Here is a 26454-nt window from a genome sequence, read left to right on the forward strand (position 1 = left end):
TCCCTGCAGTCAAATACAGTGTCTTTTAAGAAGTGTTAAGAAAATAAATACGTACATGTAGGTAGGCATGCGTATGTAAGTCACATCCATGTAATCAGTGGCTACAGTCTTTAAGCAAAGAAAAACTCTCTCTGCGTGCACCTTTACCTTGCTAAAGATATACCAGTAAAGAGAAGGCGCTGTTAGAAGAAAGTCTCCTATTTTCAGTGTCTGATGCAGTTCAAAATGAAGGAATGGACATTTTCCGGGAAGAGGAAAACAAGACTTAAAACGAAGTAATAAGCATAGGTTGGTCTAAGAGTCCCCATTGTTTAGAGAGCTGATGAGTCATCTCCCAAAGAACAAGTTTTCTGTTCTCCCCTTCCATTTCCTCTTTTAGAAAACTGACATCCAGAATGTACTATTCTTACAGAAAACTGTAGCAAATAAAAATATACAGCTCAATGATTTATCTCAAAGGGCACACCAGTGTAATCACCGTGCAGGGCAACAGAACCGTGCCAAACGCCTTTTTACAAGCCCCTCCTGCCATCCTTCCTCCCTCCCTCGCCTCTCAATTGCAATTGTCTTTTATATTATCACTTCTTTTCTTTTCTTGATAATTTACCATCAAAACATCCATCCTTAGACATTAGTTTTGCTTTGCCCTTGTTTTCTAAACTTTGTATAAATGGAATCATATAGTTTATATTCTTTGGTATATACGTTCTTTCATGCAGCATTACAGGTGTGAAATTTATTCTTGTTGCTATGAGTAGTGGCTTTTTGTATTCATTCCTTTATATGCAGAATGGGACTCAGCCATGGGGAGAAGTGTTTAGGGGGCAACTGGGAGTCGGGGGTGGAATCAAAGGAATGGTCAGGAGCCGAATTTCAATACAAGTGTTGAGCAAGGAGATAGAACAAGTGTGCTCAAGACCAAGAAGATACAACTGGATATAGAACACATGGCAGAAGCTTCTTCATAAGGGGGAAAAATCGAGAACGTAGGCTCCTAGAACAGAGGAAAACAAAGGGGTCTGACTTGCTAAACTACGGTACGAACTCCAAGGTCCATTTGTCTCCCCAGCAAGATCTCCAGGTGGGACTAAACCTCTAGCTGCACTAGGGGCTGAAGGACCTAGGAATGGGAATTTCAGAAACACGGCATGGAAGAGCCAGATCAGAAGTTACATGGCAATGATTCTATGTAACTCTTCTCTGTTAGCTGGAGACCTTGTTACTACCATAAGAAAGGGGAGAATCTAGACTTAGGAATCAGTACTTCTGAATAATTGTCAGGAATGTGATGAGATTTTGCATGAATTGCTTGATTTTACTGTACTTCATCCACTACATTGAAAAAAGGGACGATTAAGAACACTGTCACCACAGAATTTTCTTTCTTGTGATAGTTCTGGTAATAAGTGGTGTGTGATTTGAAATTATGTTCAAAACTCAAACTAAAGCTTTTCTAAGCATGCAACTTTAATTGTATTATGATTTGATTATTATTTTCCAAATAGAGATGATTATTCAAATGAGGTAGCTATAGTGCCAGCAGTCTTCATTATAACTGCCTGAACACAGACTCTTCCTGGAGAGCAGAGATGATCATAAACAGTTTGGCTTTATTTTAAAGTGGCATTGACACAAGTCCACTCAAATTAAGAGTCCCATCTGAACTGACTCTTCAGAAAGGTTAAGAAGTAACAAACCATAGACGTGCATGGCCCCTCCACTAAAAAGTACGAACTGTCAGCTATGGTAATGAGTAATCAAAACAGTGGTAAAGTTTTTTGTTTCTTTTTTCTGGTGACTTCCACTGAAGTCATACAGTCAATCCCCCCAGCCCTGCCCCATCCTATCCGATCAAACCTTCTTAAGAGAAGACGTTTCAATTGACTTCTTTGATTGAATGACAGATGTCAACATCAAAATAGTCCTGAGATTTTATGACTTTGTGCTGCTTAGCAGAGATATTGCAGAGAAATATTATATCAATTAAAATGTAGTTAGAAACTAAAGAAAAATGATGACTTGCCTTTATGAATCTTCTCTGGGTACATCTACAAAAATATATCCTACACAATTAAGATATGTATAAATGGACATTTTCAGAACATATAAAAAAACCAATCCCCAAATATTCACATTCTGTTGAGTCAGAAATGAAACACAGTATACCCTTGAATTGATCTGTTTCTCATTCCTTTCTCTGTAACTGGCATTAGGAGAGAAAAAAAAGGGTAGTGAGACCCACAAGGAAATCTGTAACAATCAGACTCCAAGGTCTCATTCTGTCATTACCTATTGTGAATAATTATCCACGTTTTACTCCTTTCGTCTATTTAAATCTTATCAATTGTGTCAAACTGATTAAAATGGTCTAATTAATTATGTTTTAGAAATTTGGGGGGTATCATAGGATTAAGATATTTAATAAAACACATTTTGTGATTAAAGTCTCAGAAGAATCCCTTAAGTGTTGAGTCCTACTTCCTGAACCCCCTGCAATACACAGTCGGTTCCGAGGCAGCAGTAAATCACTGAAGGGAACATTTTCTTCATAATGTCACTACAAAAAAACAGCATAAAGAATATTCTAACTACACGCCATGAAATTAAAACAACAGACCATGACTGGTAGGAAATTATGAGTTTATCTTACTTTCGTGAAGATTTAAAAAAGAAAAAACAACATTTATGGAGAAAGTAATGAATATTAAATCTTTCATACACCTGCCATGATTAAAGAAATCTCACTTAAGCCAGGAACTCTGCAACATGGCGAGGTTACTATTCGGTTTGAACAATGAGACTCAGAGAAGTTAAATAGGGTCAGGCCACAGAGAATGGTAAGTTTGAAAAAGCAAACGGAAGGAGATCAGGTGAAAATTAATCAAATCATGTAAGCTGTCCTGATAATGAAAACATCCAGCGTTTGTAGCTAAGACCTTCCGTCCTCAAGTGGGGTGCCCAGGCTAGCAGCCTCAGCATCCTGCTGGTGCGATCTCAGTCCCCAGGGCCAGTCCTACTGAATTAAAATCCCGTTTTTTGAAGAAGATCCATATGCACATGAAGGTTTTGGAAGCACTACCACTGTGGGGAATTATTATCTCAAAAATTTAAGGCTAGTAAAATGCTTCGTGACTGGAAGGAACTCAATATAGTTTATGTGTTTTCATGTAGAGATCAAAGCAAATCTTCTCTAGAATGAGTCTTCCTCTAGAGTGAAGGTTGCATTTGATTCTTTTTCGCATCCTCAGAATCTGGTTAGTACAATGCCGGGCTCACACTGGGTTCAGTGAGAGAGGGAACAAACGATGTTAGAATAAAAACAGAGCAGTCAAGCCAGTGCTGTTACACTATTTGTTAAGAAGGTTAGACAGTCAGCTCTGTGGGACAGTGCAAGGACATTCAGTAGGCACACGGGAAAAGCAGAATACGTGAAAATGAGACATTTTTGCTCAAACACAGTGGAAAAAAACTTGTCATGTGCTTAACTAGGAAGCGCACAAAAGGTTTTGAGCATCCCTGTGCATAACCTGATGACTTAGTAACCGTGTAGAGCAAAGGTGATGCTGGAAAGCATATGTATTTTCATCATGCTAAGCCCTATTGTTGGTCCTGGTCAGATTTTACTAAAATTCTGTGCTCTTTGATCAAGGAAGAATTTAGAATGTAAAGTGGGTTTAAGACAAAAATCACTTCAAAAAAATTAAGACTTAGAGGACAGTCCAGACAACGCTAATGGTTATTTTAAAACGTTTGTTATGCCTCAAGGCTGCAGAGCGGTCCTAACTACCCGGAATGAGGTCAAGTGTCACAGGTTATGGTCACAAGACTGCTCTCCCGTCAGAGAAAGCTGCAAGCTCCGAGGATCCCAGGCCACTCTCACTTGTGACCAGCTGGTTACAGATCCGGGGGCGTTCCCACCTTCCCGTCAGGTTCCATAGCTTGTTAGAACAACTCACAGAGCTCAGGGAAGCGCTATACTTTCCATTACAGATTATTATACAACCAGCGAAAATTATCCTTAAATTATCCTGGGCTCTGTTGTACCCACACATGCACATAACAGCAGCTTACGATACTCACCAGAATACAATGGAATTTTAAGAATGAGATTAAATATTCCAAGTATACTTCACTCACAAAATATGTGGTATCACCAAGAACATAGATTCTAAGCTGTTTTAACCAATGCTGCCTACATTGAAAATAAAGATTAACAGGACTTTTTTAAATACAGTGGAAGCAGTTCCAAAACTCACTGCTAAAAAATCAGGACCAAAATCTTTCTGAGCTTAGATTTAAAACTGTGCGAGCAACATACCGTGTAAATTCGCTAAATCTACTTGTTTTTCTTAAACGCGTCCTATTTCATCTTCAAGCTGCCAAATTAAATTTCACTTTTAAGAAAAACTATGATAATTTCATAATAATTTAAGATATCAGTTATTTTCCTTCCAATTAAAAATTCTGAAATATTAAATCTTGTAGCCTGTTTGATGAATAACAGGGACTCTGTCTTGTGACACTTACAGGATACACAATGACTCTCTACTGTCTTGCCCGTATTCCACAGAGAACGTACAGCATGGCTCCCCTAAAGGATACTTCTAAGTGGCCTGAGAAAAGCCTAAGGTTTAAAGTTTGTGAGGTTTACTTCCCCTCTTGATAACAAAATTCTCTCAAACACATTATTTTAAAAAAATCACAGGATAATTTTTATTTATAATGAAGTTATTCCCTCTGGACTTCAAATCATCAGTTCACTCTTATAACAGAGAATCAGTTTAAATAACACCACCAAAACGGAATGAAAAAAACCATCTGGTTTTACGTATCAATTTCTTTGATACGTCATACTGGCATCCCGTCAGTCTTCCAACACGGTCCACGTCCGGTGAACTTCTCAACAGACGGCCAAGCTTAGAGTCCTTCACACTGACGTCTTATTCTAGGCTGTGCCTGGCTGACTGACTCTTGATGGCTTCTGAAGTCAAACATTCAAACAAGGGTTCTGAAGAAAGGCTGACTTCACACGTAACCCAACCACAAATGAACAGCACGCCTTCGGATCCTCTGGCTTTTATAACAGTCCCTTTGGAAAGTTAATTAATTGATGATTGTTCCCTTAGAGTTCTGTTTTAAAGGGCGAAGCACCGCCTATACAGTTTGTGCCAACGTCCTTGACTTTCTCACTTCCATTGCTTTGTTTATCAGATCATATACTGATGGCAGTCTTATTTTATCCATATTTTTGCTATAAACGTTGAGAAATATACCAAGGACAACTAACAAACCAGACCATACATACCTAAGGGAAAGAAATAAGGAGAAAAGAAGATTAATATCAGAGTAACTATTATTCATCAGAATATGATGGTGAGTTCACAATAATTCTTCAATAAAACAAAATACTATTTATTTTATTTTACAAATAATACTTAGATCAGATTAGACAAAATTCTATATTTTTATAGTACACGTGTGTGTATGTATATGTGTGTGTGTGTGTGTGTGTGTGTGTGTGTGTGTGTGTGCATATATAAATAAAGTATTTTACAAAATTCTAAATGTAGTTCATTTGAGTTTTGAGGATAATAGCAAATGTGAAGTCCAACTCCTACCAAAACTCTCAAGAGTACACTTAAAGCGCTGGATGCGTAACTCTGCCCATGGCCATCTCGGCAATTCAATTCAGCAGTCCATCTAGTTATCCCAGTTGGACAGAATATAAAGAGATAAAAAGTAGGAGAACTGGCACAGATAGATGAATACCTAGCACATGCAGAAAAACAGACTAATTTATAGAAAACAAACAGCACAGTTGTCCCTCGTATCAGCAGGGGATTGATTACAGGACCTTCCCTTGACTTGGTACCAAAATCCATGGATGCTCAAGTCCCTTGTATAAGATGATAACATTATTTGTATATAACCTACATGTATCTTCCTGGATATTTTAAATCATCTCTAGATTATTATAATACCTAATACAATGTAAATGCTGTGTAAAAGGTTGTCCGTGCATGGCAAATTCAAATTTTGCTTTTTGGAACTTTCTGGAATTTTTTTCCTAAATATGTTTAATCTGCAGTTGCTTGAATCTGCAGATGCAGAACCCATGGATACAGAAGACTGCACACTGATGTAAATTTATTTTGTGGTTACCTTTAAGCTTATGCAGTTGAACAATGAAGGTCTGAACTGCACAGGTCCACTTAGATATGTGGACTTTTTCAATAAACGTACAGTCTGCCCTCTGTATGCCTAATGGATGTGGAACCCATGGAAAGGAAGGGCTGACTGTAAGGAACTTGAACATCCTTGGAATTTGGTACCCGTGGGGATCCTGGAACCAGTTCCCTGTGGATTCTGAGGGATGACTGTACATTGATAATTTCTAAGTTTGAATCTTCTCAATTACTGACCAATGTAAGTTTAAATGATGCCAAATTCAAATACATACTAAACAGAAAAGAGTAAATGCTTCCACAAAAAGCCACAAACTAAAAAAATAATTAGGGCACAACTTACAGAATACTTTTCTACCTCAAATCCTTTGTGGGAAAAGGCAGCCAACTTAACAATTTAAAAAGCCACATATATATTTATATATGTATCTTATATATTTGCACCAGGCAAGGGGAATCCCTTAATCTCAACACATCCTCACATTGATTTATACTGGAAACAGGGTCACATGTGCATTGGGATTGGTTAGGCAATTTAAGTGCACAAAATGATTTCTTCAAAATAATTACATACATTTCTGAAACAGCAGAAGACACATCAATAAATTTGGGTCAAGATGAAAAGGATTCTTTACAAAGAAATTAAGGCTGCTGAAGAGGAAATGTGAAACAAAATACCTAAAAGTAGAGCAACTTGTTGAATTAAAAAGCACTTACTGAAATGTGAATGGTTTGGCAAAGAACATAAAGGAAAGGACAATGGTCATTGCTTTTCTTCCCGTTGTCACTGCAAGGAGAAAGAGGCTGGTTTAAGAATGTGCCTCCTATCTTGGTAATATTTTGAAAATCATTTCCTTAACAAACATTTACAGAGCCTACCATATGCCAAGATCTATGTGAGGTGCCGAGGAAACGAAGGAAAGCAAAAAAAACACCCCAACAAACAGGAAGTCATTGTTCTTGCCACCATGGAGTTCATAGTCCAGCAGGGTTACAGACATAAAATAACACAGCTACACTTCAAGTGCAACTGTAGCATGACCTTGATGGAGGCCGGGATGCCGTGGAGGCACGCCATCCCTTAGAGAGAAAAACTTAAGTTTGGCAGGAAAGAAAGGCTTTCCCAAGGAAGACATGATTAAGTAGACCAGTGGTTATTCTTCCAAAGTGGTGATCTAAAGGACATCCTAACATCCCAATGGTGGGCACCTCCAGCTAAGACCACAAGTAATCTTTACAATCATCTTTATTACACTACCTTCAAGGATCAGGGCCTGCAATCTTCCTCCCTTGTCCCACCCAGGTACAGACAGGACTCTGCACACATCTCCGGCACGCCTTCCCCTCCACTAGACTGTGTGCTTTACTTAGGGCCTCGTCTCATTCATCCTTATATCCCCAGACTCTGCAGTTCCTGGCCCTTAACGTTCAAAGCATGAATGACTGAATAGCAAAGACACTGTTCTGGAAACACGTGTCAGAGCCTGATTCCCCAAATCTATTTTTCTTCCACTTTGGTAGAAGGACCCCTAATGTTTACGTGGGAGATCTTCCCACATCTCCTATAGCCATGTGTGGTCATGTGACTAGATCTGGCCAACAAAATGGGAGCATAAGTGCTGTTTCTAGGAGTGTGATTTCCACGAAGAGAAGGGCGTGTCTCTCTCTCTCCTCTCTGCCTGCCTCCCGGGAGTGAGGATGAGGACGGCATAGAGAGACTGGACTCCTATGGAGCTGGAGCCACCAGACCGGCTTGGGAGGCGGGTGGCAGGTGGGTTAAGAGGACAGGGCTGGAGCCAGACGGCCTCTGGGGAATCTTGCTTCTGCAGCCTACTGGCTGGCTGACCTGTGGGCCCCTCACTTCACCTCCCTGTGCCTCAGTTCACCCATTTGTAAAACAGAACAAGAACAGTGCCTACTTCATAGGATCGCAAGATTAAGCTGAATAATACATGTAAAATACTCAAAATGGCACCTGGTACGTGATGCGGGCTAGGGTCATGTTAGTGGTTATCATGACCACCTCTGGATTTCTTTCACACGAGGGAGAAATAAACCTGCCCACACCTTCAAGACAAGGACTGCATCTCACATTCTTTATACCAACCACAGGGCTCATGGATACACACAATCTGCTATCAAGCTCCTTCTGAACAGTTATTATCTTACAAGCCAAACTGAAACCCAAGCTAAGTACATGAATTTGCAACCTTTCCTGATTGCACGAGGTGACCTGGAAGGTTACTGATCCAGCCTGATCTACAATGAAATTCCCTGTGTTTACCATCAGGGATGTGAACTTTAAAAAGGAGAGTAGTATATGAGCAAATAGAAAACTTAGGAAGCAAATAAACTTTTACAAAGAGAGCAGTATTTATTCATGTGTTTAATTTACTCAGTGGTATTAAAATGAGTATTCCCCTAAAACCATGAAAAATTAAAATCAGGTAAGTGACTGATGTATAAATGCATTCAGGATGTAAACTCTATAGATCTCTGACAGAGATGATCTTGTCCAACCCAGTGGCTTCACAAGAGAGAGAAACGGAGCCCAGGGAAGAGGAGAGACTTACTCTCCAGGTCCCACATCATTAAGTGTCAGAGCTGGGACTGGGTTCCACCTTTGCTGATATCCCAACCCAGTGCTGTTCATGGCAGGTCACACAGCTTCCAATCCTGGGCGTCACTCCCAGCTCTCTCCACGTGGGAGACGCCGAGAGCTTTCGTCACGTGGACCACTCATTTGGCCAATGATAGGAGGCAGCACACGGAGTCACCTCACTGAGTCTCCCCGTAGCCCCTTATCTGCTCCGCTCACTCCTCCAAAGCAAAACAAATACGACCTCCATTCCTCTGACGTGCCAAGCAAAGTCGCTTCCCACAGCAGGTGCAGAGTGTCAGTGAAAAGAGGGGCTAACGTGGTTCATGTCCTAGAAAGTGTGCGAGTGAAAGGGCCAAAAAACTTCGCTTAAAATATACCTGTCATATTCTAAGTGTAGCAAAACTGGAATTCTGCTATAAATGAAAAGTGCTTGAAGTGTTTTTCTCTGAAGGTATTCACTCCATCATACTTTTTAACAAAAAGATCTTTTAAAGTATTTCAAAGTTACTATTCAGATAAATGTGTATGTTTGATTTTAAAATTAAGCCTGCAAATAAGAAATTAAGATCAAGTATCATCTTCCTTAGAGTTTTAAAGAAATACCATAAGCCAAGGAATACATTGGAGAACTATGACAATCTTCTTTTTAATGGAGAGTAGGTGCTGCCTTTGTTTTGGAAAAGAGTCTAAGAGGACATTTAAATGCTTATTTCGTAATCTAAGCAAGTACATCACTCCTACCTGTTACCGCAAGGAGTGCGCCAAAGATTTTAATCAAAGCCAGAACAAAGGAGATTCCAAAATACCCAGTGAGGGAGAAAAGGAAAGCGTAACCATAGGTCCGAACTGGGTTCTGCAACGTACAAAAGAGCCCGTTAGTAAAATGCAAAACAAACCCCGAGGTATTATGAATGAAATAAAACCACAGACTTTAATCAACTTCTTGAGCCATAATAGGCCATTCAACAATGCAGTCAAGCAAAGATTTTTGTTTACTTCTGATTTAATGGAAACATAATGATGAAATTAAAAATCCCCAACTTCTACAGTGCAAAGAGCTTAAAAATTAACTTAGAGGCTAGGGCAAGGATACCATAAATTTAAATACAAATCATTTCATTTCAGAAATAATTTCTGATCTACATATATTGTATTAAAGGCGTTATCAAATGACACAAAAGATAGTCATTCTGAACAAGGGAAATTAGTAATACAGAGGACATTATATAATGAAAGGTGTTTATTTTAAAAAATGTGAAGAGTGTTTACCTTTGAACAAAATGTCACTGCGGGGCCTAGTCCGCTAGTGCAGGTCAGTCCCAACAGAATGTACACAAAACCGATGGAATACGAATACAAAACCTAGAGTAGATAAAAATAAGGTGGAAAAAAGTGCCATGCAGCCAAAGGTGGAAAATGAAGGATTTTCAATATACGGCCCAATTAACCTATTCAATTAATTTGTACAAGAAACTATTTAAAAAGTAACATCATTGTTTCAATATGGCCTAATTTTCTGGAAATGATGGTTGGTCCTGTTTATAAGTTTACACATTATTTGGTGTACACGGTTACCTAGGTACTCATTTTTTGCCTACCTTAATTACTGAATTCAAATCAGATTTTAATATTGGGGTCCTCTGTATGTACACAAAACAAAACCACTTTAAAACTATTTATCAGACATGAAAACACCCAAACATTAAGTTGGAAAAGACATTAAAATACAATGAAAGTAAGCAGTCTATGACCTACCCACTGCTTACTTTCCCAATTTCCCACCAACCTCTCCATCCCAGCTGATCACAGTCCTCACAAAGGGCATCAGCGTCCCCGTGCCAGGCACCGTGCTAATCACGCTCTGCATGGATTATCCCATTCATGTCTCACAAGCAACCCGAGAGACAGGCGCTCGTACTCATCGTTCCTCAGTCTGCAGATGAAGAAATCGAAACTCACAGACACTAAGTCATCTTCCTCACATAGGGGAGTTAGCAAAGCTAGGATATAATGAAGGCTTCACCCAGAGCCTGTGGTCTTAATCACTGTATAGCATTTACCTATACTTCCTTCATTGTCTGATCTCTGCCTTGTCTAGGAAGAGTGGTGATGATGATCAAGAAAACTCCTGACCAGGATGAAAGTTCCGATGTTCCCAAGGACGCCATGACATAAGATGCCCTATTCTGCTGACAAAGTGACAGGAAAGACCAGTCCTCTATATCCTTAATGCTGTATGTGGTCTGTCTAGCAAGGCGGTTGGCTATGAAATCAATGCAGACACATACAATAATTTTCCTATGTACAAATACCAACCAGTGAGAAGATATATTGGAAGCAAAGGCATTATTTGCAGTAACAACAGCAAAAAGATGAAACACCTAACAATAACTTCTTGGCAAAAAAGATGAAACACCTAACAATAACTCCAATAAAAATACTTGGATTGATAATGTTTGGTTGGACCAAAGACTTAACACAAAAGGAAATTATACAACCAGGAGGCAGCAGGGGTAAAGTCCTTACATCTTGAGAGTTGGAAAAGCCTTTGCAGTTCTAACACACAGCCAGAAGCCATGGAGGAAAAGATGAGCTAAACCACGTGCAAATTACAAACTTCCAAGGAGAACATCATACCAAATACAAAGAGAGGGGAAAAATGATGTAACAAAATATTTTTTACAAAAAGTATTTTTGCCCAAAACTCCAGAAATCAAAGAGGGAAACATTTATCAAATATGCACAATAAGGTACTAGTGGTGGTTAAGGTAGTTTCACTCTTTACCTGCCTGTAACATTTGAATGTATTACTTTTATGAAAATAATGCTGAGAATCTAGTTTAAAAATACAATGCATACCATAATTATTTCATAAAATTTAGTACATCATCATTTTTGAGTCTGTCTGATGTGAAGGGAGAGCACAGGAGTATTTACCATTTCCGAATTAGAAGCGTTATGCAGTTTCATAGCTTTTTCTTGGACATTTCCAATGACAGCATCTGCACACAGTGCCAGGGAAATGAGCATCACACCTTCAAGAAGGCATAAGACAAAAATAACCTCCTTACTTAAACATACAAATGATGATCAAGACTTATCAGAAATTTAATTGGACTAAAAAGCCAAAAGGACCCCTTACATCACATTTGCTCAGTAAAGCGGAGTATTTTTACCCATAAGCAGCTGTAACAGGCATGTAGGTGATGTTATTTAAAAAAACCTAATGCTAGTAAATTGCATTAACGCTGTCACCTTATTGTTTTTCACTGTCATGTCAAATAATAGTGCTGATTTTAGAGTAGGTTATACGTTTGAAAGAAACACTGTATTAAACACAGGAGATTCTCAGAAGATCTACTGGGATCAGCGGTTAGCCCATTAACTCAATCAGATACAGAGGGAAAGCATAAAAAATTTACCCATAGTATTAAAATGTTTAATTTAAAACACATAAATATGATGCAGTTGTCAAGGCCCTTTTCTCTGACTACGGGTCCAAATTAAAATTCTATACTTTCTCTTTTGTATAAACCACACTCGTAACAGACGGTCTCTATGATTTCTATGTTGTTTTTAAAAATGCACCAAAAACTGAGGAACTTCTGAAAAAATGAGGGTGGAGAATCCTTTTATGTTTTTATGCTGTCCCCCAATTTTGACAGTTGCTCACCTATACCTAATTCAACAGTGATTTTATTGACTCGTCAAAGTGTCTCAATTAATTTAGTGTTCAAAGAACTAATTCATTCTCTCTTCAAACTCATTTTTGAATATTTAAGTCATATTTAATTACTACATAATTATAATAACAGGTACAACTGCGGGCATGAACAAATCTGGAAATCAATTCATACAAATGTGCACGTCGACCTGAGAAGCAGGCTATTACCTGCAAATGTTTAGGACACTGGCCACCAGTCATGATGCTTTACAGAAAGAACAAAGGGCAACCTTGGTTACATCTGTGAGTCTGGTGAGATTTAAAGGAGTTTTCCCTTTCTATTTTTTTAAAAAATATATACGCAATCAAATGTAGCAGAAAAATAAATGTACAGGTGTATGCACTTGAGAATTTTCAAGCTTTCGTATTGATTCAATTTGACTTTGTATCATCTAACTTTGGTATCTGTTACCTAAACATACATTTTTATTCGCAAAACTTGATTCTGAATGCTTTTTTCTTTGTTTCAAATATCAAACCTGCCCTCAAAAGAAAAAGATATGCTATTATTGAAGACCCTGAAATTAATGTCCTAGCTCCTGAAAGGCTATTGAAAGACATTCCAAAAATGTTCCGAACAATGACAATAGCATGAAAATTCTGGAATTGCATCCCAAACAGAATATTTTAAAGGAAGGCATTTACTTGAATATTCACTTCACATATCCAACGTTTTATTTATGTCTATCTTAAGTAACCATTTTAATAGTTAATCTAATTGCCTTTAGATAACATACTCTTACAGATCAGGGATTGTGATACGTGCTCATCAAGAATTCTTAAGGATGAAGTATCACTAGGCTCTCATTCTCTTAAAAAATATTCCCAGGGAATTCAGAAAGGGTTAGCGCTTCAGTTATAGTGAGAAGACACAGAACCTCTGAAGCCACCTCTTTCCATCACTGTCCTCATCCTCACCCCCACCACGAGTACGTGCTCTCACTCCCATCATTCCAGCATCTCATTCTAGCCTCCCACGACCTTTGTGCAGGGCAAACTATTAGCATCGTGTCTGTTTTATGGTGAAGCACTCCTCTAACACTGCTTTCTCACAAGTAGAAGAGCCAGTTCCCTCAGTTTTCAAATATAACCTTCCTTTTACGGTTGCTGACGTGGAGATGAAGTGCTCCTGAAAACCCTGAACCACGTTAGGAACACCGGCAATAAGCCTCCTCAGAGTAAAGCTCATTGAAATAAAGCTCACTGGTGCCCTGAATGAGCAAGGCTGGAAGAGCTCACCTACTAGGCTCTACCAGCAACTTCTGACGGTGGAAAGGATGCTGAACTGGTTACATGTGAATCCATTAAACTAGCCCGGTTAACCAGGTTAGTAAGAAAGGTTGACTAACAACTGGTAAGGAAAACTGTGCTTCTCAGAAAGGAAAGGGAAGTTGACGTAGACGATTTTCCTCATTCTGTGAGTTTTTTCTCACACACACCGTCCGCACTTGCTAATGCGCAGGCAGGTATTTGTTGTTGTTGTTAGTGCTGCTTTGTTTTGCTCTGTTTTTCTCCCTGTTCTCTTAGAGCTTCTTTCAAGGAAATATTTTTGTTATGGGTCAGGATAGCAAATGGGATGATACTAAAATAATCTTACAAGTAAAAACTCAACAGTTTAAAAATGACAATACTGTGTATATAACAAACAATTTCTCTGTAAGGTCTTCAGAATAAAAACAAGATTCCATTACATATTCTTAATTCTTATTTATTTCTAAACATACTACAATACCTATTCTGCTCATGAAAGATCTAAATTTAATTGACAAAATTCTGCACGGCACACCATGAGGAAAGTGTTTATGGTGGAATCTTTATGAACTTTAAGGTTATGACCATCTTTATATTTTATAGCCCAATACCAATAAACATAAAGCATACTTTTCCTTTTTTAGCTAAAACAATGATGAATAAGTGTGCAGGTTTCCTTTTTTTTTAAGAAAATGAGAATAAAAATTATTACTATGGTTCTCCTGTAACACATGCATGTATTTCTAATTCAGCCCATAAAAAACCAATCTATCATGTAATGATAACAGAAGATTCTGACTACGCAAACAGCCTCCCGTCACGTTAAAATACAAGAGTACTAAAAACAACTGTTGTATTTCCAGAGTTGTGATATTTTTACATCTTGTATGGAGGGTCCCAAAACTTTACGTTAGGTATGAGAGTCACAGATACTATACGGTCATTTGAAATCCTTATGAAATAGTAAAAAATTTTTACTCTAAACCAAAATGCCTACAAAATCTGGGAATACAAATAAATTCCTTACCTGTCAGGTTGAAGTTAGGGGCAACCGTGCTGTCAGCCAGGGTAAACCATATCAGGCCGAGGCTCATACACAGGGCAGCAGACACGTCCACAACATTGTAACGCTTTCCTGTGTAAAACAGACACATGTCAACCGCACTGTGCAGTTACCCACTCAGCACAGATTTAGATCTATGTGTTTAAAACAAGTAGAACATACACCGACTTTCATATCCCATGCCAGAAATCAAGATGAACACTTAGGTCAAGGGCTAAATCAATCACAGAAGTGCTTCTGACAATTAAATTACCAGTGAGCACCAACATATCCTTAGAAGTGAGGTTAGAGGTCCTTCTTTATCTGTTATGATAGTAAGTAAATACGAACATCTACAAAGTTGGTGGAAATTAGTGCCTTTTTTTACTTTATGTATAATATAAAGCTATGAATTTTCTCATAGCTTGTAAGTTTACAAAGTAACCAGAGAAATTATTCAGGCTGTATATAAGTGTGCAAATACTACAGTCAGATAACCTCTAGGTTGGTGAGGATTAACTTATTTTAGTACATCCACATTTAAAAAATGAAATCATACAGCGTTAACTTTTTGGAAGGATTGTAAGGACGTACTACACAGACCACGTCAGTTACAATGTTAATTGTGAATTTTAATAGGAATTGAGATCCTTATTTTCTCCTGTGTGAACAGTTAACCTGGAACTTTATGTGAAGTCATCGATATACATCATTTTTATTTTAAAGGCTCTCTTGGGAAGACTTATAATGCATCAAATGAAGTCGGGCTGTGTAAGAACTTCAATGATTATGAAAATGTGAATATGGCTCATGACAAGTCACATGAACAAAACAAAAACTCGTTTCACTGCCTCCTCTTTTACGACTCTTTTCACATAGTTTATAACTCAGTTGGGGCTTCAGAAACTCAACAGCCGGCAGAGTGAGTAAAAAACCACTTCTGCTCAGCCTAAGTTTTACTTCAGCGTGAGACTGTCCATCTGTATAATGGAGGTAGAGAGGGGAGACCTGGAGAGTGGAAAAATGAAAGAATTGGGGGGAAAAGAGCTTTCCAGGTACTTCTGGGCCAGGCCTTCAATGTGCGAATACAGTCTTTCTGGCAATGTAGTAGATACCAGACGAAAAGAATCAAACAAAATACCCTTTTTATTTTCCCCCATGTCCAAGTTATCGATTTCAGACCCTAAGGTATATCACAGGTATAACACCTTAGTTTTATTAGACACCGCTCAGAAGTGTTACAGTATCTAGAACGTCCATTAGAAATATTAACCGAAGTTTAACGTTTTTCCTAATGCTAGATGCCACAGCACAGCCTACGAGTTGCAAACAGTATGAAAATACAGCATTACTATACCTTGAATAAAAACTCCTCCTAGCATAACAGGAATCAATTTGCAGCACTTGAAGATGACTTGGGTAGGGTAATTCAGGTAGCCCAAGGAAGTGTTTGACAACCCCATAGTACCCACAGTTAGAAAAGCTATTATCGTGTAGGTTTTTCCTGGTATTCTGTAAAAGACAATTTTTAAAATCTTCATTTTGGGACCCAACTCATACTACTGTAAGAGAATGTGCTTACAATGTGCAAATGTCTAGTTACGCTTCTAATTTGTTTAGTATTTCAAGAAATATTGGGAAGATATCACTATTCTTAAAGTTACAACACTGTTTACTTGTATAAATGAATGTTGGTAAAAATAACAGTTTACCTTTATTTAATCAGTCATAAGCGAGAACTCTCAACTGTGTGGACAAGTGGTATATTAGAGAGTTACTTAAATTCTTACTGAAATTATAAATGTTGGTAAAGGGTTTTTTTAACGGTACTTTGAGCTACAGATAAAAACATCTTTGACTAAATTTAGAAAAAAAAGAACTGAGTTTTAAAAAATTACTGGCCCCTGTAATAGTAAAAGGCACTTTACCTAATTTTTAACTTCTAAAGTGTTGCTCTGTTTCCTAACATTTCCATCTAGCATTAGGAAAAATACATCCGTCCATTCTGCTAGAATAACCTGAGCAGAATTTCTCTAGAAAAAGAACATGGTGGTTTTAAAACTCTAGACATGATTTTTATTACCACAGTATCTTATGATTCATCTGTAATGCTGTATTCCATAAAATGTCAAAACAATCAACTTTCAGATGAGGAATCTGACTCCTCATGATCCCAAACTTTCTACTTTGGGTTCTTAGTGGATTTCCTAAAGGAGATTCTTAACCTGAAATCCTCAGAATTTTGAGCTCTTACTGTGAGCATGTGCTTACTTTGAATATAAATACTTAATGGTTTAAAACAATAAGACCGTGCGCTGGTGTCACTAACACAGAAAGCGCTATTCATGTATCATTAGGTTATGCTGCATACTTAGATTTAGCTTCCATTTTGGGATTTGTGTCCATGTTTAAATCAAGGCAACAAAGGCCTCCGTATTTTGTATATGGCTAGATATACAGCAAAATAATTTACTAGAAAAATTCAATTAAAATGCATTATTTCCACTTACTTTTCAATGTTCAGACCTCTGACTAGTACAGTGGTCAGCATTTAAAATCCACATGGAAATAACCAGGCATGCCCATATGCATCAGTGTACGCTGACACTGGTTTTCACACTGTCCATGGGTTTAACCCTCAATGAGGTACCATCAGTGAGGGCGGACAGCACCACTTCTCCAGGTAACGATATGAATCACAGGAGGCAAACTTCCTCATCCATAAATTGCAAACAGTGGCCAGAAAATAAGTCAGGTCAGCAGAATCACAAGGAATGATGGTTAGAAAAGCAGCGTAGTTCAGGAAGAAAGAAAACCAGCCTGAAACTCAGGAAACCTCAAGTCAGAAGGTTCCAACTCTTACAGCAACTTGGGGCACGAGCTCAGGAATATCCCAGCTCTCCTCCAGGTCTGCTTCCTCGCTCGTGAAACAAAGTCAGATTTCATCATCTTGCCTCCAGGCTTTTCACTGTTTCTACTTTATTTGCTCACTACTTTAGATGTGATGGGCAAGTTGTAACTTTAAAAATACCCTTCAAAGCCAATTTGACAGCTAGATCTCCTTTATTAAAAACTCACTTAGAGTAATTAACACTAAAGTTACAAGGTAATCTCGGTGAAGAATAACGAGGGGTGTATTCAGGGTATTTCTGTCTACCGTGTGCTGCACCACCATCGTCGCAGTTGATCCTCAAAATGGAACAGAGAGAACTTAGGGAACTTCCCTGAGGTATTGACAGGACTAATAAGAAGCAGGAACAAGACTCATATCCATGTTTCTGACCCCAAAACTTGCACTCTTCCAAGTACACGGGCATTCACACAAACGTAAGAAGAAAGAAAAAACTAAGCAGAGTTTGACTACTTGAAGGTCTAAAGAGCAGAGCCGCTTAAAAGAATTTCAGAGACGGACATATGCTCAGAAATAAATAAAAAAGTATGTGACTGGCCATACTGTCACCGTAATACACTTTAAAGACTTTTTCTAAAGCAGTTTTTAATGTGCTTTGGGATGAAAAGTTTTCAGTTCATAATTATATTTACTATAGGTCTATAAATTCTTATCCCTAATTCCTTCACTTATGTTTAAATCAAACCCAAATGACTTTACCTTTAAATGTGTGTGGTCATGTGGTTTACAGGCTGGGATAAACGTGGCTGGGGGCTCACTCCCCATCTCTTTTTGGTAGCTGAGAGGGAGCAGAGACTTTTTAAAACTTAACCGTTAGGAGAGACATCATTTGTGTTTTTCAGGCCCGGCAGTTTGCAATATAGAGTGAATCCTCAGGCTTCCCTACATACTAGTCTTGACATACACATTTAATTACTTTCTATTCTATCACCTATGGCTAAGTCTTGTACAGTTTCACAGCATGAAAATAATGAAAAGGATGTCCTCAGATTCAAACATTTTTAACATCACTGCTATAATAATTTATTGGCAACAGCGAGGTTGAAAGGTTAATTAGACCCATGAAAAAACATTGGTGTTACTGATTTAAATATTTAAAATTTTATAGTTATTTTCATACATCAAAAACATTTAGTTAAGAAAAAAGTAGCTGTGAAATTTTTTATTTTCACTGAAGGATTAAACCTTCATATCAATAAAAACAGGATGTCAATATTATAGCTCCTTATCACACTTAAACTGTCTAGTACATACATGAAATATTCACATATCAGGGTCTAATACACCAGGATAACCACACTTACATTTATTTAGAAAATGTTATATTCAAATTCCCAACCACGTTCTGATAGAAGAGACTAGGTTTTTAATGGCATTGTTTAATATGCCATTAAAAATATTTCAAAATATTTCTCAAACCTAGGTGTCCTTAATTTAAAAGATACTGTCATAGAAACTCTTCTAGTTTTAATGAAAAGGAACATTATGAAATTTCTCTAATGTCTAATAATCTAGTTTCTACTGCTGGCCATTTCAAACACAATGATGTTCAGTGGAATGTATCACACAAAACAAAACATTTACTATACATTTAAAAAACCAGCAGAAACATAGGTATTGGTGTTTCATTTCACCACTTTTATGTGAGCACCACTGTAAATTTTTCAGTAACCACACCTATTTCCACTATTAAAACATATATATGTATATATATATACACACACACATATCTGAATACATTCTCCCATTTTAAGATCTAACTATCGTTGAGTCTGAACAACATTTTTTTATTTGATAATGAAAAACTTAAAGAGATAACACTTTTTCAGTGTATAATGGAAATATCATATTTACTATTTTTAATAAATTGGTTATACTGACAAAAATTCTCAGGTATTAAATGTTTCATTAATGGGAAATATATATTTTACATATAATATATTCCATATGCCTAAGAAATAAAACAAAAAAATTTACTACTAGTATACTTAACTACCAAAAAATAAAAGCAAACAAACCACATACCTTCTCCTTTTGTCCTGAATAAGCTGAAGTTCTATTAGGCCAAATATGGAGTAAAATGCAAATTGCACTAAAGTAAGGTACCAGCCATAGAGCTTAAAACCCTCCAATGAAAATATTAATTCCTGTTGAGAGATACACGAAAACTGTTAAGTTCAAGGGGCAGATCCATTTCCTCACAATAAATTCCTATAAGCACAATAGTTTAAAAGAAACCAGGCCTCACTCCCAACAACAAAACAAACAAAAAAACCATCCAAATCTCAAGGCTTCTAAAAGGTAAAACTAGAGAAGTTAGGTGGCCTTTCCGAAAAAGTGACATTAGATATCCAGGCATGACAATGAGCAGAAACAGGGAGGAGGGGAGGGAGGACTATGAAGCAACCTCATCCTAGGCTTCTTTTCTTAAAAGACCAAAATCTAAAAAGGTGCCCAAATGATGAGAGAGGTAGCTTATTGAAGAACACGTGTACATTATAACAAGCACATTTCATTAAAGTCTATCATCTCAGGCCTGTTTTCCCCCAGTTCAAATCGACAATTAATGTCATTTTTTGGATTTTTTTTGTGCCACAGATTATGTAAAACTTCTTCTTATAGAGAGAATACTTTCCATAAACATAATGTTGTTATCATGAAATAACATTTACATTAACTGTTAACAAGCGATTCTTAATCTCATTAAAAGTATTCTAATTAAGTTATCTGGTTTAACACAATAAATCAAACTATTCACCACATATATATATTTCAGCTGTATCTGAAATAAATTTTAAAAAGATTAAATTGATGGACAAATCTATTTTCAAAGAAAAACTAAACATAGCTGTAAAATGACCCTGAACTAGATTCTGTACAGTTAGGATGCTGCATAATTCCCCAAATTTAGACTTCATGTTCAAGTGAGTCTATAAGTTATTTAGGAGCTTTCTGGCTTATGAACTATAAAACATAGAAATATCTTTATTAATATCTTGGTATTCAGATAAATATTTCACTTTACATACGGCTAGCTTTATTACACAACGCCATTTTCTTTAAACTATTTTAATATGCAATTATATGCAAGATTTAGTAGCAATGTCAGTTTTCATAAAAGTGGTGTTACAATTATAATCAGTTTATCTAATTTTAAAAGAAACTGCACAAATCAGTTGTAAATTAAAATCTCTGCTCATAAATAAAACAGAAAAATTAAATGAAATTTATAAATTTCTAATTAATATCCCATTAAAATGGCTAATTTGCTCCAGAGCTATGGTATTTTGAAGGACAGTCGTTTCTCAATAAGAAATTCCAACATTTGATAAAGTTTACTATTTTGGATTGTTCTTCATCGTGATACCTGGATTTTTATACCATCTTCTAGTGGGAAAATCAGTTATTATAATAAATATTAAAAATTTAAAATTCATATTGTTTTACAGTTAATTCTTACAAGCTAAGGAATAATCACAATTCTGCTTTCTCCTTTATACTTACTTTATATTTCATCTCTATAAGACAATGTAAAAGAGTACAATTAATAATTTTTAATATCATTCTGATTAAAAAATATCAGAAATATCTGTATTTTAAGAAAACACATTGCTTTCCTTTTCTTGAATTACAAAAGATTCTTTCATGTTAGGGAGTTGCATGAAAAGCAAAATTGGTAATGGCTGAAAATACTCATTAATGAACTGACAACTGATAATATTAGTCCCCATTCAAACATTCTGTTACACTAGCCTGAACAGTCATCCATCTAGCACACTGAAGGTCAGGAATTTGCTGCCGGTCAAATGGTTACAACTATCCCATTACACAATGCAAGCATGAGATGAACTGTGGCAATGTCAGAAACGTTTTGCACAGGCAAAACTCACAGAAAAATAAGGTTCTGGCATGGTTGAATTAGAGGAGGAAACCAACAAGAATGAGAACACAATAGGTGCTTCAGAAAAAGAATGATTCAAATAGTATAGTATTAAAGAGACCCCTCAGACAAACAGAAAACATCCTGGTACACTTTTGCAAAATGACCTGTTATTGAGCTCCAGGAATCAAGAGTGAACTGGAATATGGCTTTTGTGCTATCATTCAATTGTACCTGAGAATTATGTTCCAAAGTACTAATCAATACTTAAATCATTTTCTTACGAAAGCTAACACATGGTTGCAATTATTACCTACATTTGGCAAAACACAGTGTTTCATATTTTTTCATAATTTTAAATAAAAAAAAATTAAGTTGTTTTAAAGATAGAGGTACTGGGGATTGAACCCAGAACCTTGTGCATTCTACCACTGAGCTATACCTACCACCGATAATTTCAATTTTTTATGATTATTTCCCTCTTCCCTCCTGACACGTAAAATATTTAACTCTAAAATTTTGATCCCTGTTTTCAGCCAATTTAATCTTAAGGAGCTCTTTTCTACTACTATACAAAAAACCTTAAATTGGTGGATAAATTTGCTATCCTCTAAAGGAAAAGACCTTGGACAAAACTATTAGTACTGCCCATACTGACCTCAATTGTTATAAACAATTTAACATATTAGAAACAAATAACTAATTTTTTTACCTGTAAATATCCATAAATAAGGTAAAATACAAAAACTCCAGCAACACATATGAAAAACTGAGTAAGTTTGTTAAATCTGCTGAGATTTATGCCAAGTACTACAATGTCATCTATTGACTTGATGTGTGGTGACATTGCTTGGGTTTTGGATGGGACGGTGATGGAAATATATTTCCTGGAGTTGTTGAACTTGAGATCCATTGTTCTTATTTTGCCACATTCAGTGCTTCCAAAGTTTTCTTTGTTGGTTTCCTCTCCTTTGTTCAGTCTTTCTTTTGCCGGAGGAGACAAGTCCTATAGAAGGAAATAAACAACTGTAGCAAAACATTTAGACCATTCTTCCAAAATCATCTTCTGCTGAGATGTCTATAATGAAATGAAATGCCTGGCATGTTTTAGTGAAGCACTGAAATTATACCTCATACTATGAGAGACTAGTAGAGCACGGTGCTCTCAACATGTTTTGGAATTTTGACAGAACCAAATTCTAGACTTTGCTTTGCTACCTACTAGCTGAGGAGCCTTGAGAAAAGTATTTAATCTTTCTGAATGTTAGGTTCTCTATCTTTAAAAGGGGGGTAAAAAAATGTGCCTATCACAGGATTTTTAAGACTATATGAAATAAGTGTAAAAGTGCCTAGCATGGTTAAGTCAATCCATAAACATTAGCTACCATTACTGAACTTTTTAGAACTCTGGCTAGGGTGACATGGTCTGCTGAAGTGGAGTCACCTCTTTGATGCGTGGCTGGAAATATGAATCTGGATTTTTGACCCAGACTTCGCTCCTGAGACCCAGGATCGTACTTCCCAAGGCTTCTGTGACACCTCTACTTAAGAGTTTTACAGGCACCTCATTTTCAAAGCATCCAAAGCTAAACTAATTATGTTCCCCTCAAAACAAACCTGCTCTTCTTTCTGTGTGCCCTGTCTCACTACCGGTACCTACTATGAAGCACAAGCTAAAAATCTGGAAGCTGAGATTCTCCTTTTCCTCACATTCTATATTTTGCCAAGATTCTTGTTAATTCTACATCCATAAATACACCTAAAATCTGTTGGCCACCCTGCTGTCAAACAACCATTTTCTCTTGCTTAAATTACTAGATTAGCTCGAATAGAATCTCTCTTTTCCCTCTCTGATCCATCTTTCACTTTGCTTAACATCAATTCTGATAATGCTGCACCTCTGACTGAGGGTCTATAAATTACAAACTGGTTGATTCTCTGGACTTCTGTAGCACTTTATATATATTTTTACAAATATCTAAATAAAAAAGTATAACTTTTTTGTTTTTGTGTCTGCTTCTCCCACAAGTTTATGAAATCCGTAAGGGAAGAGATGATGTCATCTTCGTATGATGTTCTAGCACATAACAAAAGATACTAAATAGAGGACTCTACTGTCCTGTAGTAAAACATCATTCAGTCAACCGCTATCTTGTCCCTTTCCAACACTTTGCTACTTCTGACACACCTACTGGCAATCGCAGTCGTACACACTGCAGATCTGTGCCAGACATGCAGTGTTAAATCCCCCCAGTACTGTGCCTTTGTGAACATCAGTGCCAAAATACTGACATCTCTACTGAAATTTCCCACAAAGCATCTGAAATGAACATGGAAACAAATTAATTTTCTCTGCTGACTCGAGGTACCAGCACCAGAAAACGTGCCCTTTAAAGCCTTTGCATTTAGAATGCAGTTTCATTAATCAGAACATCACTGGTCAGATCATGTGACTGATGAAGACACTGTAGCTCTGATACCCAATACTGTGCTCCTGAATGTTCGCCATATCCCTTTCATTCCAGACGTTAATGGCTTATATTAAGCATCATTTGAAGAAACTGGGCTAATGTCCTTGTGATGCAGGAAAAAAAAATTAAGCGCAGAATTAAAATTAGCTTTCAAGTTAAATGGTTAGTATTTTTGCTTTAATTGAGAAGTTCATGTAACCCTTGAAACTGATGTACAAAAGCCCACAGGTGTGAATCACTGCCTGATGCCTCTTCCTAGAGTCAACACAGACATTTAACTTCAGTTACTTGAAGTTACAAATAACTGCTAAAATGAAAAAAAGGTAGTATTTCTAGCACATATTTAAATTTAAAAATAACAAATGACTGGTGATAATGGTGATTTACAATGACCTACTGAGGTAAAAATTTCAATTAATTTCTTAACTCTCAATCTTTAGAAGAAAAGTCTCCCACTAAAGGTAGAATGAGGAAAATACATCATTACAGTGTGAGTAATCTAAAACAACCTGATCCCGTATTTTGTCACAATGTTACAATTAAAAGAATCTTGCCATTAAACCTAGATTAATTGGACTCTGAATATTAATCGCGACATGTGAAGTATAACCGTAAAACAAGAGAAAAACAAGATTCTGCTCCATTTCTTTGAACACACTTGACTACACAAAGTTGAAGAAACTGTGTACTAACTTTTGAAGGTTACTCTCTTTTTCCAAGGGAGAAAACTAAAATTAGGATTTAACACATATAGTATGAAGTTAAATATTTACATAAATTATTTTCAATTGCTGTATGTCTCTCATCCAAGTCCCAAACTATCCCAATTCACTTAGAAAAACGTTTATCCAAAAAAGAATTTTAGACGTCTAATATTCTACACCTAGTGTAGAAGAAATGCATATACCCAACATTAAAAAAAAAAGTTAGCACACCAAATCCTTCCGCTTTCTTTTAGTATTTCTTTCAAGGAAAATAAAAAGATGGGGGAGAGAATTAAGCTGCAAGGACCGGAAGAATCTGCAGAACTCGTCGTGTCAATTTATGACATCAATTGAATAGCCAGATGAGAACAGTCACCTTGCATTACAAACGGGCAGAGTACAAAACGCAGAACCCGGAAGTAGTTCTTAAAACGCTGTTTTGGGGAACTCGGGCCCCCGACACTTCTCCGGAAGCCCTGAGAATAGCCTAACAGACCCGGAGATGGCCTCAGGCCTGCGAGTCCTCGCCAGCCGAAGGGCAGAAGGGCGAGGAGCGGATGCTCCTCCCTGGAAACCGTGCCAACAGGTTTCCGATATTTAAAAAAAGAAGTCCCCCGCTCCCTGCCTACCGCACGTTCCTTGGGATGAAGGTGGACGGTGTCAAGGTTATCTGGCGGGGGGGGGGGTCTGGGACCCAAACATGGAGAAAGGCCGTGTGGGGACATGTCCACTCCCGAGCCAGTGTGTCACCTGGAAGAGTGACCCCAGCCCAGCTGGCGCCTAAGCCAGACGGAGCGTCTGCCCCTCCCCAGGTCCATCGCTATCACCTCCTGCTTCTCCTCCTGGCCTACGCCTGCACTTTCCTCTGCGGCCGCCGCCTCCTCACAAGGTGCTCGCATCCCCGGCGCCCGCGGGCCATTTCCGCCTAGGTGTCCGCCTGCGCACGCGCAGTGGCGCGGCCCCGCCCCCTCGCCGGCATCCGGCCTCCGGCGGCTGGGCCGCGCAGTCGCGTCTCGCGCATGCGCCCTCCGCTCCGAAAAGTGGGCGGCGCGCCGCTGAGTTGGCCCGGCGGTGCCAAGAGTTTGCTTTTCTGCCGATGAAACGCGGCGTTGGGGCGGCGAGTGCCTTTAGGGTGGAGCGTTCTCATCCTCGGATCCGTGCTCCTAGTCTCCGAGCCTCTGAGTCTCCGCCAGGTTGCCCCGGCCGGGTTCCCTGGGCCCTGAGGGCGCCCCGGCCATGGCGCTGCGCTGGATTTGAGGAGGAGGCCGAGTGGAGACTGTGGAACCCGGAGAGAGAGGCCCGTGGGGTCCCCGCTTCCCTCTGCTTGATTCAGATGAAACGGGGTAAATGACAGTACCTTTCTCTGCTTCCATGTTCTCGCCGCACTCGGCCTGCTTTCCCCTGAAGGTGGATGTTGAGTTGCCTCTGACGTATAACTGAGCTCGTAGCTACGGCAGCCCCGGTCCTTCCCACAGAAGTGTCAGCCTGGTTTCCACAGGGCCGCGTACGGCTCAGAGTGTGAGCACCACAGCCTTGCCCGCCCCCCAGACGAAACCTCTACCCTGTAGACGTAGGTGTAATGATGCAGAAAACCTATTGGGAATATGGTGATGCGTTGTTTGCGGGTAGCCCCAAAATGACATGGAAGGCAAAGGTTGCTGTAAGGGCGGAACATTTTTGAGAA

General features: G+C 38.1%; 1 protein-coding gene across 4 annotated transcripts; it reads right to left on the minus strand.

Moving 5' to 3' along the window:
- Nucleotides 1-4685: 4685 nt before the first annotated feature.
- Nucleotides 4686-26246, minus strand: SLC35B3 (solute carrier family 35 member B3). Of its 4 annotated transcripts, none has more exons than XM_032462474.1 (10): nt 26128-26246; nt 22308-22601; nt 19741-19862; nt 16162-16316; nt 14790-14897; nt 11725-11822; nt 10057-10149; nt 9529-9640; nt 6903-6972; nt 4686-5305 (listed from the first exon to the last, which is right to left on the minus strand). In XM_032462474.1, exons 2-10 carry the CDS (start codon nt 22506-22508, stop codon nt 5155-5157), a joined length of 1110 nt encoding a protein of 369 aa, XP_032318365.1. In that variant the 5' UTR covers nt 22509-22601; nt 26128-26246; the 3' UTR covers nt 4686-5154. The 4 variants fall into 4 exon arrangements, with proteins under 4 accessions (XP_032318365.1, XP_006181153.2, XP_032318364.1 ...); XM_006181091.3 differs by lacking the exon at nt 26128-26246 and adding an exon at nt 25598-25745; XM_032462473.1 differs by lacking the exon at nt 26128-26246 and adding an exon at nt 25400-25569.
- Between the last annotated feature and the right edge of the window lie 208 nt (nt 26247-26454).

Source organism: Camelus ferus, chromosome 20 (assembly GCF_009834535.1).
Source record: "Camelus ferus isolate YT-003-E chromosome 20, BCGSAC_Cfer_1.0, whole genome shotgun sequence".
Taxonomy (NCBI): domain Eukaryota; kingdom Metazoa; phylum Chordata; class Mammalia; order Artiodactyla; family Camelidae; genus Camelus; species Camelus ferus.